General features: G+C 47.3%; 1 protein-coding gene and 1 non-coding gene across 2 annotated transcripts in view; both read right to left on the bottom strand.

The window, feature by feature from the left end:
* Positions 1 to 8,437: 8,437 nt before the first annotated feature.
* Positions 8,438 to 25,117, bottom strand: part of Taok3 (TAO kinase 3) — a 110,621-nt gene continuing 93,941 nt past the window's right edge. Inside the window, exons 17-20 of the mRNA XM_029559276.1 lie at positions 19,321 to 19,560; positions 18,287 to 18,499; positions 11,017 to 11,199; positions 8,438 to 9,243 (exon numbers count right to left, since the gene is read on the bottom strand). Of these exons, the coding sequence (XP_029415136.1) occupies positions 9,082 to 9,243; positions 11,017 to 11,199; positions 18,287 to 18,499; positions 19,321 to 19,560 (798 nt within the window). The 3' untranslated portion in view covers positions 8,438 to 9,081. The remainder of the gene's footprint in view (positions 9,244 to 11,016; positions 11,200 to 18,286; positions 18,500 to 19,320; positions 19,561 to 25,117) is intronic.
* On the bottom strand, positions 18,810 to 18,916 carry LOC115068663. Its single transcript, XR_003847992.1, has one exon. It is a non-coding gene; the product is annotated as a U6 spliceosomal RNA (small nuclear RNA).

The following is a 25,117-nucleotide window of genomic DNA, read 5'->3' as shown; positions in this document are numbered from 1 at the left end:
AGCTAACAACTGTCTGCAACTTCAGTCCCAGGGGATCCAACGGCCTCTTCTGACCTCCGCGGGCATTGCACGACATGGGTGCACTTACATACATGCAGGCAATACGCGCATACACAAAAATAATAAAATTTTTAAAAAATATTTTTTAAAAAGTCACAGGATAGATTAGGAACTGTGATCCTCTTGCTTCCTTGTCTAAACGTGTAGAAAGGGGCCAGTGAGATGGCTCAGTGGGTAAAGGGGGCTGCATCTAAGCCTGGTGATCTGAGTTTGATCCCTGGGATGACCCATATGATAGAAAGACCCTGGAAAGTTGTCCTCTGACCTCTGCATGTGTGCTGTGACTTGTGGGCCTGCGAGTGCATGTATGTTTGCATTCACACATGCACACATACCAAATAAATGTAATTAAAAAAATTTTTTTAAAGCAAACGTGTAGAAAGCTAGGCATGGTGGTGCACTCCTAATTCAGGAGGAAGAGGTAGGAAAATTGCCAGTTCAAGGCTAACATGGGCAACATAAATCAGCCTGGGCTATGTAGTAACACCCTACCTCAACAAACAAAAGCAGCAAAATTCCACCACCATCACTACCAGAAACCAAACCGAAACAACAGCAACACAAGAGTAAAACAGGTGCAGGTTCTCAAATGATGCAGAAAAAGGCAAACCACCCAATCAAAGAAAGTGAAATGTCTGCAAAAGAAATTATAGAACATATATTTTAAAGGGCATGGTAGTAACCTCAGAAATAAGAAGGTGCTGTGCTCCAACAGGTAGATTACAAGGTGGACTTCCCAAGGGACAGTGACCTCACTGAGAACACCTACCTAAGAGGTGGGTGCCCTGATTCTGACGCAGCTCCAGCTTCAGAGCTCATAATCACACAGCCCACAGGGATACCAGTTCCAGTTTCCTCACTTAAAAGACCCAGGGGGAGCTGGGTGTGGTGGCGCACACCTTTAATCCCAGCACTCAGGAAGCAGAGGCGGGCAGAAATCTGAGTTCAAGGCCAGCCTGGTCTACATAGTGAGTTCAGGACAGCTGGGGCTACAGGGGGACCCTGTCTCAAAAAGACAAAAAAAAAACCCAAAAAACAAAAACAAACCAAAAAAACCAGGGGATAAGGGGGGCCTGGAGAGAAGATGGTTCAGTGGTTAAGAGCACTGGCTGCTCTTGCAGAGGACCCAAGTTCAGTTCCCAGCACCCACATGACAGCTAACAACTGTCTAGAACTTCAGTTCCAGGGGATCCAATGCCCTCTTCTAGCCTCCATGGGCATTGCAGGCACATAGTGCATTTACATATGTGCAGGCAAATTCTCATACACATAAAATACAAATAATTTAAATAAGTAAAAGTTTTAAAAGTTAAAGATGTGCAGATATGGGGGTGACTCACACTCACATGACAAGTTGTTGGCAAACAGTAGAATGATGTTGTTGGGATTAAGGAACAAAGCACATAAGCTTGGGGATGTTTCCTGGCCACAACCTTCCCAGGAGTGTGACTTGAGGGTTTGGAATGAACTCAGGAGTATTACTTTTCTTGATATTTTTTTTGGTCTTTTTGAGACAGGGTCTCCCAGCAATCCCAACTGACCTGGAACTCACTGTGTAGACCAGGCTAGCCTTGAATTCACAGAGATCTGCCTGCCTCTGACTCCTGAGTGCTGAGATTAAAGATGTGTGCCACCACGCCCAGCCTACTTGATTTTGTGACAAAAAAACCTGACAAATGTAACCTAAGGGAGGGAGGGTTTATTCTGGCTCATGGGTGTCGGGTAGACATCATGTGCAGGAAGGCATGGCAGAGCTGAAGGCAGCTGGTCACATGAATCCACAGTCAAGAAGCAGAGAGCCAGATGCAGGCACTCAGCTCCCTTGTTCTTCTTACTCAGGACCTCAGCCCAAGGCATGATGCCACCCACAGGGCCGGGCTTCCCACATCAGTTAACCTAATATAGAAACTTCCTGCCAAGCATGCCAAAAGCTGTCTCTCAGGATTTGGTTCTAGATCTTTCCAAGTTGTCAGTATTAACCATCAAAACAGGTGTCACCTGACAGTACAGTCTAGGGATTCACAGCCCAGTGATCTTAAAAAAAAAATTTGTTTTTGAGATAGGGTCTTCATGTAACCCCAGCTAGCCTGGAGCTCACTACATAGATAATCCCATGAAAATTTGCCTGCTTCTTCCTAGTGCAGGGATTAAAGGCATGGGCCACCATGCCCAGCTACTTAAAAAAGGTTTTTGTTTTTTTTTTTTTCTTAACTGTATTGTGTGTATGTGCATAATGTGGGTGAGAGTGCTATAGTTGGAGTGTGGAGGTCAGAGGACAACTTTGTGGAGTCAGTCCTCTCCCACTTTCTACGTGGGTTCTGGGGATTGAACTCAGTTCACCAGGTGTGCACAGCAAGCTGCCTTTATTCGCTGAACCATTTTGCCAGTCCATAGTGTAGTATTTCTGAGGCTGGAATCCTGGGAAGTGCCTGTCATTCTTAACCTCATGCAGAAGGGGATGTGTGCCAAGTCAACCACTCTGGAATTCCTGAATTAAACTCTGCTGAACAGCTGGGCATGGTGGCACATGCCTTTAATCCCAGCACTTGGGAGGCAGAGGCAGGTGAGTTCAAGGCCAGCCTGGTCTACATAATGAGTTCCAAGCCAGCCCCACTACAGGGAGACCCTGTCTCAAAAAGAACAGAAAAAAATAAATTAAACTTTAAATAGAGATCAGCTCTCAGAAACAGGCAGGCTGCTACCTTCACAGTATTTGAACCCAAGGGCACATGGCTAAATGACATTGGTGCAAAGGCAAGCACCTCAGGGTCTACTGAGCTCCTCTCAGTACTTTGCAGGTACTCCTGGGATAGAGGGCAGATCCTCCACAGGACCTCAGAGCCTTTTGGCTTCTGAGTCCCATGTACCTCTTGACTTCCTGACCCTTAGGTTCTCATTGAATCTCCACCTTGTAAGGCTGCCTCTGGGGTCCAGGAACTTGCCAGACAGCTTCCTGATTGACCTTTCACAAACACTGCCATGGGCTTTCCCTCCCATTCTCTTTACCAAAGTCTAATTACCCTCACGGTTCCGTTCAGTATTGGTATTATTTCCTGAGTGTGCTAGGTTCCCCCCTGATACTCCATGGTTAAGTTTCTATTGCTGTTTAAAGATGTGTCTGTGTTGAGGGCTCAGAGGTTAAGAGCACTGGCTGCTCTTGGCAGAGGAACCAAATTCGATTCCCAGCACTCACATGGTAGCTAACAACTGTAACTCCAGGTCCAGGGGATCTGATGCCCTCTTCTGACCTCTGTGGGCATTGTATGACATGGGTGCACTTACATACATGCAGGCAATACACTTATACACATAGCTTGTGTTGCTTGCCTCTAAACCACCACCCTAGCATTTGGCAAATGAAGAAGTAAGCTCAGGCCAGGGTTGGTGGCCAGGTGGGATTTAAAACATTTTAAAATATTTTATTTTTATTTATTTTTTTATCTTTTTTTGAGACAGGGTCTTCCTGTAGCCCCAGCTGGCCTGAAACTCACTATTTAGATCAGGCTGGTCATGAACTCACAGAGATCTGCCTGCCTCTGCCTCCCACGTGCTAGAATTAAAGGTGTGTGCCACCATGCCCAGCTCTATGTATATATTTTTTTGAGACTGGGTCTCCCTGTAGCCCCAGCAGGACTGGAACTCCCAATCCCAGACTGGCCTCGATCTCACAGAGATTTGCCTGCCTCTGCTGGGATTAAAGGAGTATGCCACCAAGCCTGCCTTATTTATTTGAGACAGGCTGTTATGTATCCCAAACTGGCCTCAAACTCAAACTTCTGATCCTCTAGCCTCCACCTCCCAAATTGCTGGGAACTGGAACTCATGTCCTCTGCCAAGAGCAGCCAGTGCTCTTAATCACTGAGCAATCTCTCTAGCCCCTAAACATTTATTTTGTATGTGCGAGAGTGTAGGTATGTGCATGCCATTGTGTATGTGTAGCAGTGAGAGGATGACTTGCAGGAGTTGGTCGGTTCTTTTCCTTTCACCTCCTGAGTTCTAGGGGTTGAACTCAGGTCATCAATCTTGGTGGCAAGCACCTTTATCTGTTGAGTATTTGTCCTAGTTTGTTCTTCATTGCTGGGACAAAACACTCTGACCAATACCAACTTGGGGAGGAAAGGGTTTATTCAGCTTACAACTCCCAGGTCACTGTTCATCTGGGAGCCCAAGGTAGGAACTCAGGGCAGGAACCTGGAAGCAGGAGCTGGAGCACAGGCCATGGAGGAACACTGCTTATTGGCTTGCTCCCCTGGCCCCTGCTCAGCCTGCTTTCTTATGCAACACAGGCCCAGCTGCCCAGGGGTGGCACCACCCACAGTGGGCTGGGTCCTCCCACATCACTAATCAAGAAGATGCCCTTCAGACATGGCCACAGGCCAGTCCAATAGAGGCAATTCCCCAACTGAGGCTCCCTCAACCCAGGTGTGTCAAGTTGACACTAAAGTTATCCAGCATAATTGACCCCTTGTCAACTTGACACACAAACATCACTATTAAATGATAACTTTCCAATTTCTGTCCCCAAGATATGATGTTAATATCACAACATAAGACAGTGCAACCTTATAAACCCCCACAGTCCTTAAAATATTCAAACACTTAAAAGTTCAGTCTCTTTTAAAAGTCTCTTAACTGTGGGCTTCCGTAAAATCCCAAACAAGTACTGTCTTGTTTCAAAGGGAAGAATTGGGCACACCTAAGCAAAACCAAAGTCCAGCAAAGTTGCTCGAGGCTGGACATCTTGGATTCACTCACAATCTGCTGGGCTCCAAAGGGTACTGGCAGCTCCACTGCTCTGACTCCGCAGTCCACAGCACACTCAGCTCGTCTTGCAGACCCACACCTGCCACTGTCCTTGGTGGTCATCCCATGGTCCCTGAATCTCCAAAAAGCTGGGGTCGCCACTGAAACTGAGGCTACACCTTCACCAATGGCCTCTTCTTGCCTCTTGGGGTGCAAAGCCTCAGATTCTCTCCATGACCCCTTCAATTCTGGGGTCTTTGCTGTAACTGAAGCTGCACTTTCACCTATGGCCTTTCCTGGCCTCTCAGAGTGCCAAGCCTCAGCTGCTCTCTGTGACCCCTTCACGCTTTCAACACCAGAACCATGCAGGAGACTCTTACACATTACCAAGTCCTGCTTCCAGCTTGAAATAGAGGTGCGGGTCCCCTCTGTGTGCTGACCCTGAGGAAATACCTCCCAGAAGACTCCACCACAGTGATGCTGGTCTCTTGTTACTTACAGCTGATTTTTCAGCCCCAGCTAACCAGCATCAATTGTTCGAGTAAAGCAAAGGTTTTACTTCAGGTTCTGGTCTCTTCTTAATCACAGCTGATTTTTCAGCCCCAGCCAACCAGTATTCTCAGGCCCTTAAACCTGAGGGGACTTTAGTAGGCACTGGAGGAGAGAGGCCACTGGCTCTCCTCGTGCATCTCTTTTGTATCTGGGTTGTTTTCTGCTTGTTTCTGCGGCGCTGGGCATGGAATCCAGGGCCTTGTACAAGTGCAGTACCACTGAGCCTCCCCCCCAGCCCTTGTACCTGCATTTGGCTGTGTTTCTAGGCCCTGCCTTTCCCACCACCTCCTCACACAGGTCTGAGAAGACAGTGCAGACTCAGTCTATGCAAGATGTTCAGTGCACCACGCACATTCCAGTCCCCTGGCAGGTGTGCCCTGAAGCCATCACTGCAACTTGCAGAGGACTACAAAAGCATCTGGCATCTGTAACATCACAGACTTAAGACTTTGTCACAGCCTCACTAGACATTTGTCAGCACCGAGAGAACTGGGTGGAAGAGACTACAGGGCTGTTCCGCCTTACTGGAGACTATTGCTGTGGGTTTTGAATTCTGAAATCGGATAGGTCTCAAGTCAGATCCCACCTGGCCACCAACCCTGGCCTGAGCTTATTTCTTCATTTGACAAATGCTGGGGTGTTGGTCCACAACATGGTAAGCAGAAGCAAGCAACACAAGCTATCTATTCCCTAAGGAATTAATTGGATTAGCTTGCATTAGCGTGACAAAATACCTGAGATAATCAACTTGAAAGGAGGAAAGGTTTCTTTGGTTCAGTTTCCATCCATAGATACCTGTGCTGCTCTGGGCCTGTGGTGGCACAGTGCATCACTGGAGGTATATGACAGAGCAGGCCTGTTTGTCTATGGCAGACAGGAAGCAAAGAGAGAGGGAGGACAATGTCAGGGTCTCCATCCTCTTCAGGACCACACCCCTAATGACCCAACTTCCTTCCTCTGAGTCCGGTCTCCTAAAGCTTCCATCCTTCCCATAGGAACACAGGCTGGGGACCCATCACATGGGCCTTTGGGAGACACCCCAAGTTTAAAGTGTACTGATCACCTATCTTCTTCCTAGCTGTCTCCAGTACCACTTTCAGATGTACCTAATACATAAACTCTAAGGGACTGAGCTGCTAGAAAGCTAGGTGGTTGTTGTCAAAGGCTTTATGAAGGGGTTAATTCATGTTGAGAACTATTTTGTAACTATTTTGTCTGATTGGGTTGATCATAATAAAATGGACAGGTCACATATGTAGATGACAGCTGACCCTCCCTTAGGATACAAGAATGACCCTCAGACCTTCCCTGCAAGGAGCAAGGTTGCAGGCTGGGGCTCTAACTCAGTGGTAGAGTGCTTACATAGCACACAGGAGGCCAAGTCTGAGCCCCAGCTCTGTAAAAAATGAAACTAACACTGCATGTGGTTTCAACATGGCCAGTGAGACACAACTAGCCCAGTCCTAAATTCAAAAACTGATTTTCAGTGTCTAAGACTTGCAGATCTAAGGGTATGAGATTGTCCTGACCCCAAAACCATGTTCTGCAAGTTGTATTTTTTGCTATTTCATATAAAATTATTGTAGTGAGAGATGTGAGGGAAGGGGATCAATAGTATTAACAGGAACATTTCCAATACTGTCTTCTCCTGCCTCTTCCAAAGCTTCAAATTTTTTAAAAATTACTTTTATGTGTATGAGTGTTTTGCCTGCCTGTATGCAAGTACCCCACCTGCGTGCATGCCTGTGGAGGCCGGAAGAGGGTGTCTGATCCTCTGGAACTGGAGTTACAGTTGTTGGCCACCATTTGGGAGCTGAACTGGTCCTCTATAAAGCAGTCTATTAATTGCTGAGCCATCTCTCCACCCCAAAGTGTGCTTTTCTTTTTTTTAAAAAAATATTTTTATGTGTATGTATTGCCTGCATGCATGTAAGTACACTCGTGTCATGTAATGCCCATAGAGGTCAGAAGGGGGTGTTAGACCCCCTGGAACTGAAGTTACGGACAGTTGTTATCCACCATGTGGGTGCTGGGATTTGAACCTGGGTCCTCTGCAAGAGCAGCCAGTGCTCTGAACTGCTGAGCCGTTTCTCCAAGTGTTCTTTTCTTTATGAAGGTCTAATCCTCAGGATGTATGCTCCTGTACAGTGTGGGACACTGGAGTGCATATGTGCATATGTCTGGACATATGTTGTGCTCACTTGTGTTTCTCCCTATAGCTAAAGACAGTGAGATGCAGGTGACTTCTCTGCACGTCAGACAGTGCATCGCCATCTTCAGTCCAGGAGAAAAGGAAGACTCGGCTGTACCTGAACATGCTGGGCGGAGTCTGGGAGGAGCAGCTGAGGTCTTGGAGCACAGTTTGAGGACAGTCTGACTCCCCCCTAAGGCACCTGGAAGGGAAACCTGCTGCTACAAGAACACAGCGATGCGATGTGATGAACACTTTTATTTACAAATATAATTAAAAGCCCCGACAGTTAATCATGCTCTTCCTTGGAACCTGAAAAATGGTTTTTGAATTTTTGTTTTAAAGTGCATGCAAAAGAAGTAAAGCCTTTTTTTTTTCATCATTTTTTATTGTAAGAAAATACACAGTTTGAAAGTGTGAATAATGCAATATTTATGACCAAAGATATGGGACTCAGGAAGGGGAAGGAGAAATAAAGAAACAGGTCAAGATGATCTGATTGAAAAGACAAGTATTGAACTCGAGACTGAACTGGAAAAGGAGGGGGTGGGGGCGGGGGAGGAACAGGAGGAGGAAGTAAAAAAATCTTGATCAGAGAAACAGTTAAAATACAATATGAAAATAAGTAATACCTCTCCTTAAATTCCTTCTATACACAAAATACATGATTTGCCAAAGCCCAATTTGTGCTACTGGGATTCTGTGAGCTCCTTGGGTGTATTCGTATCCTCTGCAACGGCAGAGAATGGCAGGGTACAGTAGAATAGGCCGAAGACAAGGTAAACTCTTGCCAGCAGGTTCTTAAAAATCACAAGATCTCTTCACCCCCCCCCCGGCCCCAAAAAAGTAATAATATGTCATCACGGATATGTACATCACAATTAGTTTCTGTAAAATGTATCAAATTCTCAATCTTTAATAAAACTTTGTTTTTTTTTTTAATTCCTGATGAATAAATACCAAAAAAATAAAATAAAATAAAGTTATGCAGCAGCTGGGTAAGGTGTAAGGCTGCGGATTTTGTGTCTCTCTCCCCCTTGGCATTTATTATTTACTTCTAGTTTTTTTTTTTGTTTTTTTTTTTGCTTTACTTTCACAGATTGGTGGCAATGATGGATTGCCTAATGCACTATCCATCCGTGTTTTCGTCGTCATTGTTGGTTGATCTTGTTAAAACCATCTCTGAGGTTTCCATGGAAACATTTGTGAGTCACATCAGTACTGTGATGTAGACTGTGATCAGCAGGACAGCCGGGTCTTGGCCAGCTCTGAAAGTTGACACGGGGGAGGAAAGGGCCCCTGATGGAGTAAGAGTAAACAGGCACTAGTCCGACACGATGTCAGGAAGAGAGAGGGGGGGGAGAGGGAGAGAGAGAGAGAGAGAGAGAGAGAGAGAGAGAGAGAGAGAGTGAGAGCAACGCCCGTCAAAATGGGGAATGTAGTTTTGTAGGGTCTGAATTTTTTTGTTTTCTTTTTTCTTCTTTTTTCTTTTTTTTTTTTCTTTTTTTTTTTGTAAATGGCAAAAAAATTTAATCTCATCTATAGTCCTCCTTAGGAAAATCTAATGTGACCAGATTCCCAAATCCCATTCTGAGGCTCTCCATGTCGAAAGTTTCCATCTCTCGCTCTTGTCTTTCCAAGAGGATCTTGATTCTCTCGCTGCGTTCCTTCTGCAGGGCGGCCAGCTCCTCTTCAATCTGTGACAAGCACAGGGAGTGGACCTGAGTGCAAGCCTGGTCAGAACTGTGGGAGGTCCACATGCACCCACAGCACATGCATACAGGAGCAGGGAAAAGCCTAGACACACGAGTGGGTGGTGGTAGGGGAACTAGACACATACAGGAAAGAGAAGCCTAGACACACACAGGAGGGGGGTCTAGACGCACATAAGAGGAGGGGCCTAGAGGCACACAAGAGGAGAGGTCCAGACACAGGAGGGGGGCCTAGACACACATAGGAGGGGAGTCTAGACACACACAAGAGGAAGGGCCTAGATGCACATGGGGGCGGGGGGACCTAGGCACAAACAGGAAGGGGTCCTTGATACACACAGTGGGACACTAAGACACATACAGAAGTAGGGAGGAATATAGACCTTGGGAGGTCAGGAGGTCCAGATGATAAGAGTCTCAGACTTTATCCATTGTGTCTTGAACTTGCTACAAGGATAAAATGCTGGGGGGGGGGCAGTGCTATTTGAGCCTGGGCTGATCTAGGTCAAGGTCCTCCCTCAGCAAAAGGTGGCTCAGGAAGAACCCAGACACTGGAGCGCAATGAGCCAGTATGATTTTCCCACGGAGCATCTGAGCCTCCAGTGCCTGTAGGAACACAGTCCTGGAACAGTCGCAGGGAAAGTGGCTGCTATACTGTCTCAGGGAGGAGGGGCAGGAAATGAGGACAGGCACAGAGCTGTCAGAAGCTTTGAGATGGCGTGCGTGTGTGTGTGTGTGTGTGTGTGTGTGTGTGTGTGTGTGTGTGCGGGGGCCAGAGGATAGCCTTGGGTTTCACTCTTTGGGCACCATCCACTTTGGGTTTTAATGCCCTCTCAGTGGCCAATCAAGCTAGGCTTCCTGGCCAGTGAGCCCCAGGATCATGCTATCTCTGCTTCTCAAGTGCTGGGATTACATGCACAACCACACCTGGTTTAAAAAACATGCACCACCACACCTGGTTTAAAAAAAATATTTTTGTTATGTGTGTGTCTGCCTGTGTAAGTTTATGTGCACCATGTGCATGCAGTGACTGCAGAGACCAGAGGGTGTCAGATTCCCTGAAACTGGAGTTGTAGGTGGTTCTGAGCTGCCTGATACAGGTGCTAGGAACCGAACCTGGGCCCTCTACAAGAGCACTAATTGCTCTTGACCACTGAGCCATCTCTCCAGCCTCTTTTTTTTGTTTTTTTTTTTTAATGTGGGTGCTGGGTATCGAACTCAGGTCCTCATGCTTGCACAGCAAGCACCTTACCTATTGAGCCATCCCCTCAGCCCCTGCTTTGAGATGTTTTATGTCACGGTTTCCATTTCACATTCCCTAGAATACTGTCTAGGTCAAGGAGTATTCCAACTGGTTAACACTGATTCTATCTATGTGCCAGTACCTGCCTCTCTTCATCTTCATTCTTAAAGAGCCCCGCCAGTGGTTTTGCTTGAAAATGCTGGAAAATCAAATTGTATTTGACTTTCTCAGGCCACTGGACAGCCATGCTGGTGGCTGATAGCTCTTCTGTAAGTGCTATCAACCAGCTGGGAGGCTGAGGGCTTCCTAGTGGAGGAGCAGAAATACTTAATCATAGACCCTTCCTGAGCCTTGGCATGGTGGCTCAGGCCTGGGGACAATGCCTGCCTTTCCTCAGTACTAGGGGGAGAACAGAGGTGATGAGTTGACAGTTTGACTCCTGGTCACCAGGGAGCGCTCCATACGTGACCTTGACCCCCACCCTGCTGCATGCCGGGCCCCCGGAAGCTACCTACCTTCTGCTCCAGATGTGCTCTGCGCAGAGACACCCTCTGCTCTAGCTTCTGCAGTTCACGCTCATGCTGGGCTTCTGTCTGCATCTTGATTTTGCTCTGGTAGGCATTGAGCAGCTCCATCTCCTGCTGGAGCTGTAGCCTCAAGGCCTGGCATTCTGCCTCTTGAGCCTCGTCTAGCCGTAACTGTGGGTACAGAAGACACATGCTATAACTCAGCCTGTGCTCACTACCCCTGGGGACAATGGGAGGAGATCTCGCACGGACTGAGACAGTCTGACTTGGAAAAACAAAGTCTAGGGACATTCACAACTAGGATCAGAGCCAGTAGAGTCTGCCCAGCAGCCCCCAGAGTCCTGAGACCACCTCAGTATGACTTGAGATCCCAGCAGCAGGTGCCAGGAAGTCACACCAGTGACTAAGCCCATGACCTCTGGAGGTGAACCGGTGAGCCTGAGGCCTGGCTCTACCAATCACTTCATTGTGGCACCCTGACAATTATACAGCCTCTCTTGGTCTCCTTTTCTCTCTCTTTTTCATTTCAAGAAAACAACATAATAATTCTAAGATTAGTATGTGTTTTCGGGGGAGGGAGATAAGGTCTCACTATATAGCTCTGGCTGACCTGCAAATTGCTATGTAGTTGAGGCTGGCTTTGAACTCACAGAGATTCACCTGTCACCTGCCTCTGACTCCTGAGTACTGGAAATAAAGGTGTGTTACCATGCCCACTTGATTGATGTAAGGTTTTTGTTTTTCTTCTTCTCTTCCTTTTTTTTTTTTTTTTTGAGACAGGGTCTCTCTGTAGTCCCAGCTAGCCTGGAACTCACTATGTAGACCAGAATGGCCTTTGATCTCCCAGGGATTCACTTGCCTCTGCCTGAGATTAAAAGCATGCACCATCACACCTGGTTGGCCTAAATTTTAAATGAAAGAATCCACATAAGATCCCAGGCACAGGACTCTGTACACCATAAATGTTCAATAAACAGTACTTGCTATCATTGTTTTGGTTCTGATAAGACCATGTCCATATTAAAATAGCCACAAAACAGAAAAGCCATTTAGCTCTGTGTAGCGTTACATGAATGAATCCTATAGTCCCACAACTTGACCTGCTGGCCATGGCCCTTTGCTCTCGGCCAATCCAGAACCTCAGGGGTTCCAAATCTCTTTCCTGGAGGACAGCCCATAATCTCGGGGGACACATTTTGCTTTGAAGCACTGGAATTTAGATAATAAACACAGCCTGACCCAGTTCTCTTTGCTTCTAGTTGCACCTGAACTTTGTATTTCACACCAAGATGCCCAGCTCTTGTGCAGAGATGGGACATCCCGCCTCCAGAAATGCCAAGGCCTGAGTGCTCAGAGGTGAACACGTTGGATCATTAGCAGGACAGAGGTTGGCCCCCAGTCCTGGGCTGGGGCATGTCCCCACAGCAACCCCTGAGTTGGTCTGGGAACACTGAGGTCAGAGTCCTTGAGTCAGATAGCTTGGGTACCCTGAGTTTCTCGGCACCTGTCTACACAGGCTGTTTCCCAGTAATCCTCATTCTTCACCTTATCTATAACTGTGACTGTGAGAGTTGACAATGTACTACAGCATCTGGAGTGAGAAATGACTACTGGAGATGTTACATCAGAGTCCTTTTAGAAGGTTATTGGCAGAGGACCTTCCTTAGGACTAATAGATAAATAAGCTTTAGAGATTAAAGGGATATAATCTAAATTATGTTATTGTATTTCCAAGATGCCTCCTAGTATCCACACTAAGCAATCTGTGCTAAAACCCACCAGAGAGGCCAGACATTCTTTTTCCCATTGGAGAAGGCAGGCAGAGTTGCTAGACACACAGTCAGTATGTAGCCAGAGTGGCCGAAAATGATTTCAAAAGACTGTGGCTTCCAGCCTGAACTGCTTATGGATTCCCTCTGATCTGAGAGATTCCTTACCAGGAAAGAGACAGCCCAGTCTTTCTCTACTCTGAAACATCTGCTATGAGCCCTGTGTGAATGGTGGGGAGGCTCATCTTATGGGAAACTTAGACCACAGAAGTATCTCTACTTTCTTTTGAGACAGGGTCTCATGTAGTCCAGGCTAGCCCTGAACTTGCTATGTAGCCAAGGATAACCTTGAATTTTGGATCCTCCAGTCTCTACCTCCCAAGTACTGGGAGAGCACCAAGGATGGGCACTATATGCATGTTGTAAGGGCATGAAATATGAGGGCTTGGGGGGAGAGCCTAGAAGGAGTTCATACTGTGCTAAGGCTTTTTTTTTTTTTTTTTTTTTTTTTTTTGCAGTGCTGAGGATGAAGCCCTGGGCCTCCACTTGACAAGCACTCTACCAACTGTGCTACATCTCAATCCTCCCCTTTTGCTTCTGGCGCTCAGCTCGTCAGTCACGAGGTTCTGTGCTGGCTCTGACTACAGGAGTCCCAGTGCTAGAAATCAGATGAATTCCAGAATCTGGAACTTATCACAGTTACAGTGTACACCTACTAGAAAGTTTATAATCACATAGGCGAATACCATGTTTGCTTCCTACAGTGGCTTAAACAGGAGAAAGGTACAAGAGGGGAGCAGAATTTAGCAGTGGTCTGTTTAGCATGCAGATCACAAGCTCCTCCCCAAATTGACCGGAGTCCAGGTTCTATTAGCAGTGATGTGACACGCACCCTCCCACCCCCAACCAGGAACTGGAAGGCTACAGCCCACAGGCCAAATGTGGCTAGTGTCTGTGTTTATAAATAAAGTTTTATTGAGGCACACAAGTACACTCATGACTTCCAGCTGCTTCTGTATTACAGTAGTAGCAGGCTGGCTAGTAACAGACACCCTGGGGTCCATAAAGCTTCACACATATATGATCTGACCCCTACAGAAAAATGTGCTACCTCCTGCCCTAAACCAAATGGCTTTCCTTCAGTGCCTCAGGTTCTCAGAGGAAATGAGGGATGCTTACAGAATAGAGTTTCACAGGGACTGCTTCAAAGGGGTTACACTGATAGCATGTGGCTAGTGATGCACAGCTATGATGGACATACCTAATCTGACCTCTCTCCTGTTTCCTCTTGATCTGCATTGCTCACCCTGTGTCCTCCATCTTATATAACAAGTGCTCATTGGACACTTGCTGCATAGGCCAGGAATCACCACAGATGCTATGATAACTAATGAGACAGATCGGGCTGTGGATGTGGCTTATTGACACAGTGTTGCCTAGCATGCACGAAGCCCTGGATCCATCCCTAAGCCTGAATAAACTGGGCATGGTGGTGCATGCCTAGAATCCCAGCAATTGGAAGGTGGAGGCAGGGGGATCAGAAGTTGAAGGTTATCTTTGGCTCTGTAGCATCTTCTAGGCCAGCCTGGGCTACAAGAGATCCTGTTAAAAACAAAACAAAATAAAAATGAACAACAAGACAGGAACCCACACACTGCTATGTTCCCATGGTCTTTCTGTCCACCTCTTAATTCCTGCTTTTCCCTCATTCCAGTCTGATCCTCTTTGACCTAAATTGATCACACTCAGGTCACCAGTCATCTCTGTGAGTGGCCCTTATCTGTCCTCACCTCCCAGCAGTGTTTGCCACTATGGACTGCCCCTTCCTTGAAATTCCTTGCTTTTAGCCATGAGCCCCTATGCACCTGCCAGTGTCTTCCCCCCTTTCCCCTTCCCTCCCCACTGTTTGCCCCCTTTCCAGCTATGAAATGTGGGTGCTCTAGGGGCTTCATCCAGGCTTCTTTTCTTAGGCTCTCACTACAGACCAGTCAGCCCCAGTGCATCATTTATCATCTGATGCTCTAATGCTGGTTTCCATGGCCTGGGAGAGGCGCATTTCAGCCCTTCCCTACTGAAGCGGGGAGGCATCTGTTCTCTTTCCTCCCCTGGCTTCTCATGCCTGTCTGTTACTAGAGAAAGCTTCACCCAGCTGCTTCCCAGGTGCTCAACGTAGCCACTAGGAACTCAACTTTTCTGCTTCCCCCTTCCCTAGTCTGTTTTATGGCCATTTTGTCATGTGAGTAAAAAGCACCCTCACCTCAACCCAGAAGCTTGGGTTCCTGCTCAAGCCTCCTTCTGCATCCCTGTCACCAAGGGCTCTTCACTTGACCTCTTGCCTAGTTCTCAAGCACGGTCACCACTCACTTTGTCCCAGTGCTCCATCTCTAGTGTAGTCACTATTCTCTCAACCCACCTAGGTAAGGGCAGCTGCATTACCAGCCGTTGTGGTCCCTGGCCATTCTACATGTGTTTGGAGTGATGGTCACCCAATAGCAATCTGTTGCTAAATCCCCTTCTCTACACGCTCCAGGCCACTGCTCTGAGGCTAAAGACAAATATTCTGAAAGCCTGCAAGCTCCCCTATGACCACCTGCCCCCTGTGCACCCTTCCTGCCTTATTCCCAGGCTAGACCTCTCTTGGCTTTGGACATTCCAGACAGAACTGATGTCTATGAGTTCTTCAAGTGGGTTTTCCCTCTGCACCTGTAGCTCCTCAGCCTAGATAACTGAAGTGGAGAGGTTGTTGCTGCCTCTGCAGAGCAGGCTAGCCTTCTAGCTCCACTGCTGCCTTGGTCTACCACATGCGGAGTAGCCTTTTCCCAATGGTCCTCCATTCTCCCATATATTCTGGGAGGACCAGATGGAGCAAGTCTTAGTCACCATGGCATCCCAGGATGCCTGGAGCACAGTGCAGACATTCACAAATACTTGCTAGATGGATGAATGAATGAATGAGTGCCATAGCACTCATCCTCAGCCTAGGACCACTTGAGCCCCTCCCAGTTGGCAGAAGGTTCCTTTAACTGTCTCTCCTCTTGTTACAGGTCTTTGTTTGCCTCTACTGACTAGGATGGGAAAGATGGACTCATATGCAGTCTCTTCCTCTTGCTCCCTCTATTGATTTTTGAGACAGGGTTTCATGTAGCTCAGGCTGGCCTCAAGTTTGCCATGTGGCCAAGGATGACCTTGCATTTATGATCCTCTTGCCTCTCTACCTCTCAAGTGCTGGGATCATACGGATGTGCCGCTGTGCCAGGTTTATGCAGTGCTGGGGAATCAAACCCAGAGTCTCACGCATGTGAGGCAAGCAGTCTACCAAACGAGCTACCTGCCCAGGTCGCCCTTTTGATGCACAAGAATGTCTCCCATAACCACTGTTCTACTGCAAATGGCCAAAGCCACTGCCATCGCTGGGGGCTCCCCGAGGTTTGCTGCTCTTGCTTGGACTTTGCATATTTGAAACCTTCAGTGAGAACCTTGACCCTGGCAGCTGGAACTTGCTCCCTCCTGGTCCCCACCAGTCTTGGGTGCACACCATCTTTGACTTTGTCTATTCAGCCTTCAGATGTGAGTGTCTACCAGATCCTGTTCTCAGCCTCCCTCTCTAATCCCATTCCCTATCCCTCATAGCTCTCACTCCTAACAGTTACAACCACCCTTATATGGCAAAGGTGTGGAACTGCTGGTCTTTAATCCTGGAGAGCCTTCTGAGCTACAGATTTCCTAATCTGTCTCCATATGGACACCTCCACAGCTCAGATGTCACAATCACCTTCCCAGGTGTCCTGACTCACCTCTCCTTCCCTTTTTAGGGAAGGAAGGTCCTCTTGTTAAGATAACCACTACTCCAGTCACTCAGTTCTATCTACCCCCAAGTGTTCCTCAAACCCACTCTCTCTTTATCACTCCATTTGCCTGCCTCCTTCTCTCTCTGGTGCTGTGGGTGGAACCCAGGACTCATAGTAAGTACCCACTTGACCACTGAGCCTGACCTAGCATTAGTTCAAACCATTATTATTATTATTATTATTATTATTATCATTATTATTATTTTGTAGCATACATATACATCTTTTTAACTGTATTTGCTACAGGAATACCAATACCATTCTATGGTACAAATCCTGTCCTGTTACTTTTCTTCTTAAACAAGTGTCAGCAGCTCTCCATTGTTAGAGAATAATGACTCATTTCCTGCTTTGGGGGCTCTGACCCTCACTACCCACCCACCCAACCTTTCTCAAAGGTTTCTGCTTTGACGGTGGCTTACTGCTTCTCAGACACACAGCCTCCTTTGGGCCCTCTGCTAGGACTAACTTGTGGTAAACCAGTGGCCTTTAAGACCTGTGTTCCTGGGATACCTTCACTGGATTATCTGACAAGCTCCATCCCAGGCTTAACGACACCCTGGTATCCTGAGCTGTGGAGAACCAGGGCTAGCCTGGGAACATGATAGGAGGGGTGCTCTTGGTTCCTAGAACCCTTTCTTTTTCCTTCCTTTCCTTCCCTCCCTTTCTCCCTCTTTCCCTTCTTCCCCTTCCCCCCACTTCCTGCCTTCTGTTTTACAGTGCTAGGGATAGAAACAAGGGTTGGTGCAAGTGGTCTACCAATGAACTACATCCTCAGCCTTTGTTTCTGTAAGATGGTCTTGCTATGTGTCTCAGGCTGGCCACTCACAATCCTCCAGCCTCAGTCTTCTGAGTGCTGGGATCACAAGTGTGTACCACCACACCCAGCCCAATCCTCCTTGAAGGCTGGGTTCACCTTCCAGCTCCGTGAGCCCACAGACACTCTCTGTCACATGGACCTTTGCCTACGTAGGTCCCGTTTGCTTGGATGACTTCGGTTAGGCCTCCAGGCTTCCCCAGACCAGCTTCCTGTTCCTTCTTGTCCTCCCACAGCCCCCAGCACTCCCGCAACTAAGCACTTACTGTGCTGGGTTATTCCTGCTCCATGATCTACTTCCCGGCTTCCTTGACGCAGCATGAGACACCCCCACCCCCACCCCCCCGCTATCTCCCACTCTGTCTCTGAGCCCGGCACAGCTCTGGACACAGAGGCTTAGCAGAGTTTATTGAGCAAAGGCGTCTGTGTGTGTCCCTGGCTTGACTGTGAGCGTGGTGGGAACGGGGCCCACGTCTCACTCATTGGTGCCTGACATTAGTCGGGGTTGTGGCTGGTAAACCTTGGATAATCAAGCATATACACACACATGGTATCCATCCCATCTTGCCCTCCCTATGTGTGCCACTGGACTGGACTGGCGTGCCATTCCTTGAGCTCCATCTTATAAGACACACTCCAGCGAGTATCCACACGGGCTTGGCTTTATTCAACGTCGTCATTTCCTCCGTTCCTCAGGCAGAAAAAGAAACCACCAATATATCCTAAATTTGTGCAAGACGCAGCTTGGGAAGCAAAGGCCGGATCTTGACTTTTCTTGACTCCCAAAAGCTCTGGAAGGCGTGGCACCAGACCTACCCACTTACCGCTTGCGAGGCCATCATCTCATTTATGCTCTGTTCATACTGCTCTGCCAAAATGGCGAGTTTTCTTGTCTGCTCGTCTTTCAGTGTCTTTAAGATTGTTTTGTGCTCATTCTTTGGAGTAACTTCCAACTGGTGATTCTTGAGTGCTTTATACTGTTTGGTCTGTACTTTGCAAGTGTCCTGAAACTGTTTTTTAATTTGCATTTCCATGGCCTGGTAGAATGACAAAGAGAAAAATAAAGGTGCGTCAGTCTTTCTACAGGGAAAGCCTTGGGCTATGATGATGCCGTACAAGCTTTGCACCCGGTGGCCAAGCATGAAGAAAGTAACACGGATGACACAGACCAGATTTAACTGTACCGATGCTTGGGTGTTATAGTCTTCAGTGGTTCCACTCTTTGCTGTTTTCCTTTCCTTTGTGTGTGTGTGTGTGTGTATGTGTGTGTTTGCACATTTGTGCACAAGCATGTGGAGGTCAGAGGACAACCTCGGGTACAGTTTTTCAGGTGCTATCTTTTATTTAAAAAATACGGATCGTTTCATGAATTTGTGTATCGTCCTTGCATAGAGACCTTGCTTATCTTTTCTGTATTATTCCAATTTTAGCATGTGTGCTGCCAAAGAGAGCACTCTATCTTTATTTTTGAGACAGGGTCTGTCACAGGCCCGGAGCTCACCAGGTAGGCTAGGCTGGGTGGCTGGCCAGCCCCAGGGACACCACCCCCCATCTCCATCTCCCCAGAGCTGGGATTATAGGGGATCAAACTCAGCTCTTTGTACTTTCAAGACAGAGCTCTCCTGACTGAGCCACCTCCCCAGCCCTCCTCACTCATTACAGAATATGGGTGAGGAACAGCTCAGGAAGATGAGGGATCCTTGTAGTACAGCAGCATTCCGAAACCACTGGGTAGCTAAGCAGAGCCTTGGACTTGACACCTGGGGTTCTGGTTCTGCTGGGCTTGGCCTGGGCAATGCTGAGTCTGCAAAGGGGCAGGTGTCCACCTTGTGGCATTGCAGAGCTCCTTCCCACCTACCTTTAAGTTTTTTGGCTGTTGCCGGAGCTCCATGACGTGCTTCCTGTGCAGCTCCCGTTCCCGCCTCTTATTGTACTCCAGCTGGTTTTCCAGTTCAGTCTGGTGCTGTAGACGGATCAGATCCATGCGAAGCTTCTGTAACGTGTGCAGCTGCCTGTACTCTAGTTCTCGGGTGGACTCATCGTGCCGGATCAGCATGGCGTGCTCCATTTCCTTCTGGGTCCTCTTCTTGTTTAGTTCCTGCACCCAGGAACAAAAGATGGAGAGATGAGTAGAGGGGACCTGGAAGGGATGCGCAGCCTGGTGAAGGAGGTGCTAACTGGCTCATACTGAAGTCCATTAGTGTTTGTAGCATGACTTAATGAGATGGGAGGCACAGTCCCTGGAGCTTTGGGTTCTGTGATGAGTTCACCACTCAACATATTCCCCACAGTCACAAATGTACTATCTGAAAAATGGAATTAATCCTCCCTGGCTCTCTCCTTTCTTTCTTTCTTTCTTTCTTTCTTTCTTTCTTTCTTTCTTTCTTTCCCCTCTTCTTTCCTTCCGTCTCCTCTCTTCTTCCTCTTTCTTTCTTCCTTTCTCTTTCTTTTCCTTCCTTTCTCCCTCTCCCTCTCTCTCTCTCTCTCTCTCTCTCTCTCTCTTTCTCTCTCTCTCCCCCATTTTTTTTTTTGGCCTTTTTGAGACAGGATCTCCCTGCAGCCCCAGCTGTCCTAGAACTCAACTAAGTAGACCAGGCTGGCCTTGAACTCACAGAGATCCACCCACCTCTGCCTGGGATTAAAGGAATGCACCATTATGCCAGGCCCCCTGGCTCTTTCCTAACTTGCACAGCTGTGGTGGCTCTTGGGCAACACCCTATGCCTGGGTGTACTTAAACTAGTGGCTCCCCAGCTGCCCACTAAAATAACATGAAGAAACCAATTAAATATTCGACACTTAACCTCCATACCCTCAAATTCTGTTAACTATATGGGATCCCAATGTCAATCATTAAAATTTTTTTTTTATTTTAAATTTTATTTTATGTGTATGAGTGTTTTGCCTGCATGTATGTAAGGGCATCTGTGTTGTACAATGCCCAAGGAGGTCAGGAGAGGGCAATGGATCCCCTGGAACTGGAGTTACAGATGGATGTTTGCCACCATGTGGGTGCTGGGAACTGACCTGCATCCTTTATAAGAGCAGCCAGTGCTCTCAACCACTGAACCATCTCTCCAGCCCCCAGACGCCCTCATGTAAATCTTAAAGCTTTCTCCATGAGACTATGCTATACAACCACTGTCGAGAATTAAACTGCTAATGTCTGTGATACCCTTGGATTTCTGGGAAATATCCTGTGTTTGTACAGGGCAGAAGTAGGCCAATTATCAATTTTTTAAAAAGCAGAGTCCAGGGCATGCTGGGATAGGGCAGAGGGCACTCTCCCTTTCATCTTCCCATCACAGGCTATCTGATCTTTCCACTAATCACTTAGTCCTTCTCAGGTCTTTTATCTGTGGTGCTGATGTCTGAAACTGGGGCCTTGCATGTACGAAGAGGTGCTCTGCCACTGAGCTATGTCCTAGCCCTCTTTTCTTTACTATCCATGTAAGCCTGATGATTTTTCTCCTTCCTTCCTTCCTTCCTTCCTTCCTTCCTTCCTTCCTTCCTTCCTCCCTCCCTCCCTTCCTCCCTCCTTCCCTTCCTTCCTTCTTCCTGTAGAAGTGGGGAAGGACTGCACACTAGAAAAAAAAAGTTGGATAAAACTTTGAGATTATTTCAGTTTTTCCTCTCCTGAAACTGCCACCCCAGGCCATGCACTTTCCAGGCACCAGCTCTACCACTGAGCTACATCCCCAGCCCTTAAGACTGGTCCTAGAGGCACTAGTCATACAGAGATTTGGATACACACCAATGCTTACTAAGCTATGACTGCTACCCTCAACCCGGGGACACTCTAATAGTGAAGTGTGACAGAGACTTGTTGGAATGTGCACGGGCCCACAGCAGACTGGATTGAGGGGCAGGGAGCCTAACTTGGGCCAATCTATTTTCTCTCCTAGGAATTTGAGCTAATCTCTTGGTGGCTGGAGTGATGGCACACCAGAACTACATACAGGGTGCTCACCTGCTGCTACAAGGGCTGAGGACTAGAGCAAGCAGGGACTAAATTCTTGTCGGAGCCCCTGATGGCTGCTAAGCCCATCTCCAAGTCCAGCTGTGCTGATGGCTATTGAGTTTCTCAAGGACGATTCCCGAATTCTCAAATAAGTTTCAGTTGCCATGCAAGCAAAAGAATACTAATTAATACACATGAATAAGTTGTACTTATAAACTGAAAAGAAAAAGAAGTAAGACTGGAAGAGGTAAGGGCTCGAGGAAAGGTTAAATGCCACAAAGTTTCTGAAAAAGGGCCTCCTTATGAATTGAGAAGATTAGTCAGGTGTGGTGGCACACACCTTTAATCCAGCACTCAGAAAGGCAGAGAGGTGGATCTCTGTGAGACCAAGGCCAGCTTGGTCTACACAGGGATTTCCAGGCCAGCTGGGCCCATATGGAGATCCTGTCTTTAAAAAAAAGATGTAGCTAGCTCTGGGATACCTGGGATACTTGGAATGGGAGGGGCAGGATGCTTCTTCCTCTCTTCTTCCCTCTCTCCCTCCCTCTTTTTCTCTCTCCATATCTGTGAGGGGAGAAGACGCAAGCCATTTGTGTTTACAGGGATGTGGGGGGCCATTCTCTCAGTGGCTGAGAGAATCTGGCATACCTGGGCCCTCCATCCATTGAGAGGGAAGCCCTTTAATCAGCTTATCTTCTAGCACCAGAGTACAGAGAGTAGCCATAGAGCATTCATTCATTCCCTCAGCAAACATTACTGGCATGTGTTATGCACTGGGCACCTCGCAGGCACAGGGATTTGACTGGAACAGAGGTAACCCTTTAAGGGCTCTCAGTGTAGAACAGGTAAAGCACAAACAGGAGTTCAGTGTTTCAGTGAATGAGGTAATCTTGCTGAACATCTTTCTCCTGGTTCTAGGCTTGTCTTTCCATTTTATTTTTTTTTCCACCTGGGCCACCAAATACCTTCTTTCAAAGATCAGCAAGTTGTCCCTAGGTGGCACCACAGGAAAATGAGCCCTTCTCATAGAGAAGGGGATCCCAGACCAAGAAGTCAAAGCCAAGTAGAGTGAGTGAAAGCCCCAGTTCCATGGAACTGTGTCATTGTGACCTTGAAGTTTAGGAGTCCCAATGCTGGACAGTTTTATTTACACACTTACCTAAATCAAGAAACCCAAACTGGGCTGGAGAGATGGCTCAGAGGTTAAAAGCACATGCTGCTCTTGCTGAAGGCCTGAGTTCAATTCCTAGCACCCACACGGTGACTAACAATCATCTATAACTCCAGTTCCTCTTCTGACCTCCACAGGCACCAGGCACACACATGGTACACATATTTATATGTACGGAAAACACTCATACACATAAAAAAAAAGTTCAAACTGAATTCAAGTTGTCTAAAAATAAAATACACCAAGCAAACACTTTTAGTGTAGATTATGTGCTGTTCAATGGAGTAGCTTTGGATGCCAAGGCACACCTGTATCAGGATGCTCTGAATGCTGAGGGACACCTGCATCAGGATGCTCTGGATGCTGAGGGACACCTGCATCAGGACGCTCTGGAGGCTGAGGGACACCTGCATCAGGACACTCTGGATGCTGAGGGACACCTGCATCAGGACGCTCTGGATGCTGAGGGACACCTGCATCAGGACGCTCTGGAGGCTGAGGGACACCTGCATCAGGACGCTCTGGGTAGTGAGCCATTTACACCAAGCTACCCAGCTATTGTTGACTGGTGCTAAAGTTTGGGAATCAACAGAACAGTGCTCAGGTGATAGCTTTGGCTCCTCTGTCGACTGTAGCTCTGGGCAAGTCTCTACACATGTAAGCCTCCTAACATATACTTTAGTTTCTTCAGGCATGAAGTCAGGGTATCACATCCCACCTGGAACGTGTTGCAGAATGTAAGTGTGCCACTGTTTGTATTCAGGAATGAATAACTGGCACAGAATATCTTAAATCGAGTTTTCACAAACTATTAGAAACAGAAACATGATACCAAGATGGGTTTTGGTTATCCTCTATGGGCTGGTCCCTTTATCTTGACTTCATACATCTGAGCTGCTGAGATGTAGGGTGGTCAGCTGCCTATAATAGTTTCTATAAAAAATATTTTATTGCTGGGCGTGGTGGTGCACGCCTTTAATCCCAGCACTTGGGAGGCAGAGGCAGGCAGATCTCTGTGAGTTCAAGGCCAGCCTGGTCTACATAGTGAGTTCCAGGACAGATGGGGCCACAGGGAGACCCTGTCTCAAAAAAACCAAAAAAAATTTTGAGGAGGACAGAAAAGGCTGTTGGATCCCCTGGAACTGGAGTTGCAGACAGTTGTCAGCTGCCATGTGGGTACTGGGATTTGAACCTGGGTCTTCTGCAAGAACAGCCAATGTTCTTAACTGCTGAGCCACCTCTCCAGCCCCAGCTACCTATATAATAGTTTAAACAATGGGAAAACCCACGCTATTTTATTTAGCAAGAGTCCAGTGCTGTGCCTACATGACAACACACAATGTACTTTCAGTGGGTTTTATATTTAAGTGGGGGTCTTGCTATGTTGCCCAGGTTGGTTTCCAACTCCTGACTCAGGTGGTCCTTCTGTTTTGGTCTGTTTCCTGAATAGCTGAGACTTCAGGTGTGTACAACCACACCAGTTCTCAATCTTTAAAAATTGTTTCATAAAGGCTGGGCGTGGTGGTGCACGCCTTTAATCCCAGCACTCGGTATGGCAGAGGCAGGTGGATCTCTGTGAGTTCAAGGCCAGCCTGGTCTACATAGTGAGTTCCAGGACAGCTGGAGCGACAGGGAGACCCTGCCTCAAAAAGACCAAAAAAATTTATTTTATATGTCTCACCCAATTCTTTAAAAAAATTTTTTTAAAAATTATTTTATTTTATTTTATGTGTATGAGTGTATTGCCTGAATGTGTGTAAGTGTATCTGTGTCATGCAATGCCTGAAGAGGTCAGAAGAGGGCACTGGATCCCCTAGAACTGGAGTTAGGATGGTTGTTAACTGCCATATGGGTCCTGGGAATTGAACCCAGGCCCAGGTCCTCAGTAAGAATGGTCAGTGTTCTTAACTGCTGAGTTCTCTCTCCAGCCTGGTCCTGCCTTCCCTGTAGTCCCAGCTGGCCTGGAACTCACTATGTAAACCAGGCTGGTCTTGAAAGAGATCCACCTGCCTCTGCCTCCTGAGTGCTGGGATTAAAGGCAAGTGCCACTACACCCAGCTTTGGTTCTGCCTTCTTAAAAGCAGCGCAAACAGCTCATATCAAGCCTTTATCCTCATGGACAATGAGGCTGAGGAAAAACAAGAATTCAAAGCTCTATTTTTTTGGTTGTGCTGGGGTCTCAAACCCAGAGTCCCTTATTCATGCTAGACAAGTACTCTACTACTGAGCTACACTTCCAGCCTTTTAAAAATTTTATTTTGAATCTGGGTATGTTGGTGCACACCTTTGGTCCCAGCCCTTGGGAGGCAGAGGCAGGTGGATCTCTGTGAGCTTGAGGCCAGGCTAGTCTACATGGTGAGTGCCAGACCAGCTAGGACTACAAGGACACCTTGTCTCAAAAAGACTAAATAAATAAATAAATAAATAAATAAATAGATAAATAAATAAAGGACTGCTGCTATGATACTCAGTTCAGGCAGAAACATGAGAAATGATGCCTTCTTGGTAGGAGTATAGACCCCTTC

The sequence above is a fragment of the Nannospalax galili genome, unplaced genomic scaffold (assembly GCF_000622305.1).
Source record: "Nannospalax galili isolate Female #2095 unplaced genomic scaffold, S.galili_v1.0 scaffold769, whole genome shotgun sequence".
In the NCBI taxonomy this organism is placed as follows: domain Eukaryota; kingdom Metazoa; phylum Chordata; class Mammalia; order Rodentia; family Spalacidae; genus Nannospalax; species Nannospalax galili.
Note: the sequence above shows the minus strand (reverse complement) of the source record. Positions and strands in the feature narration are given on the sequence as shown.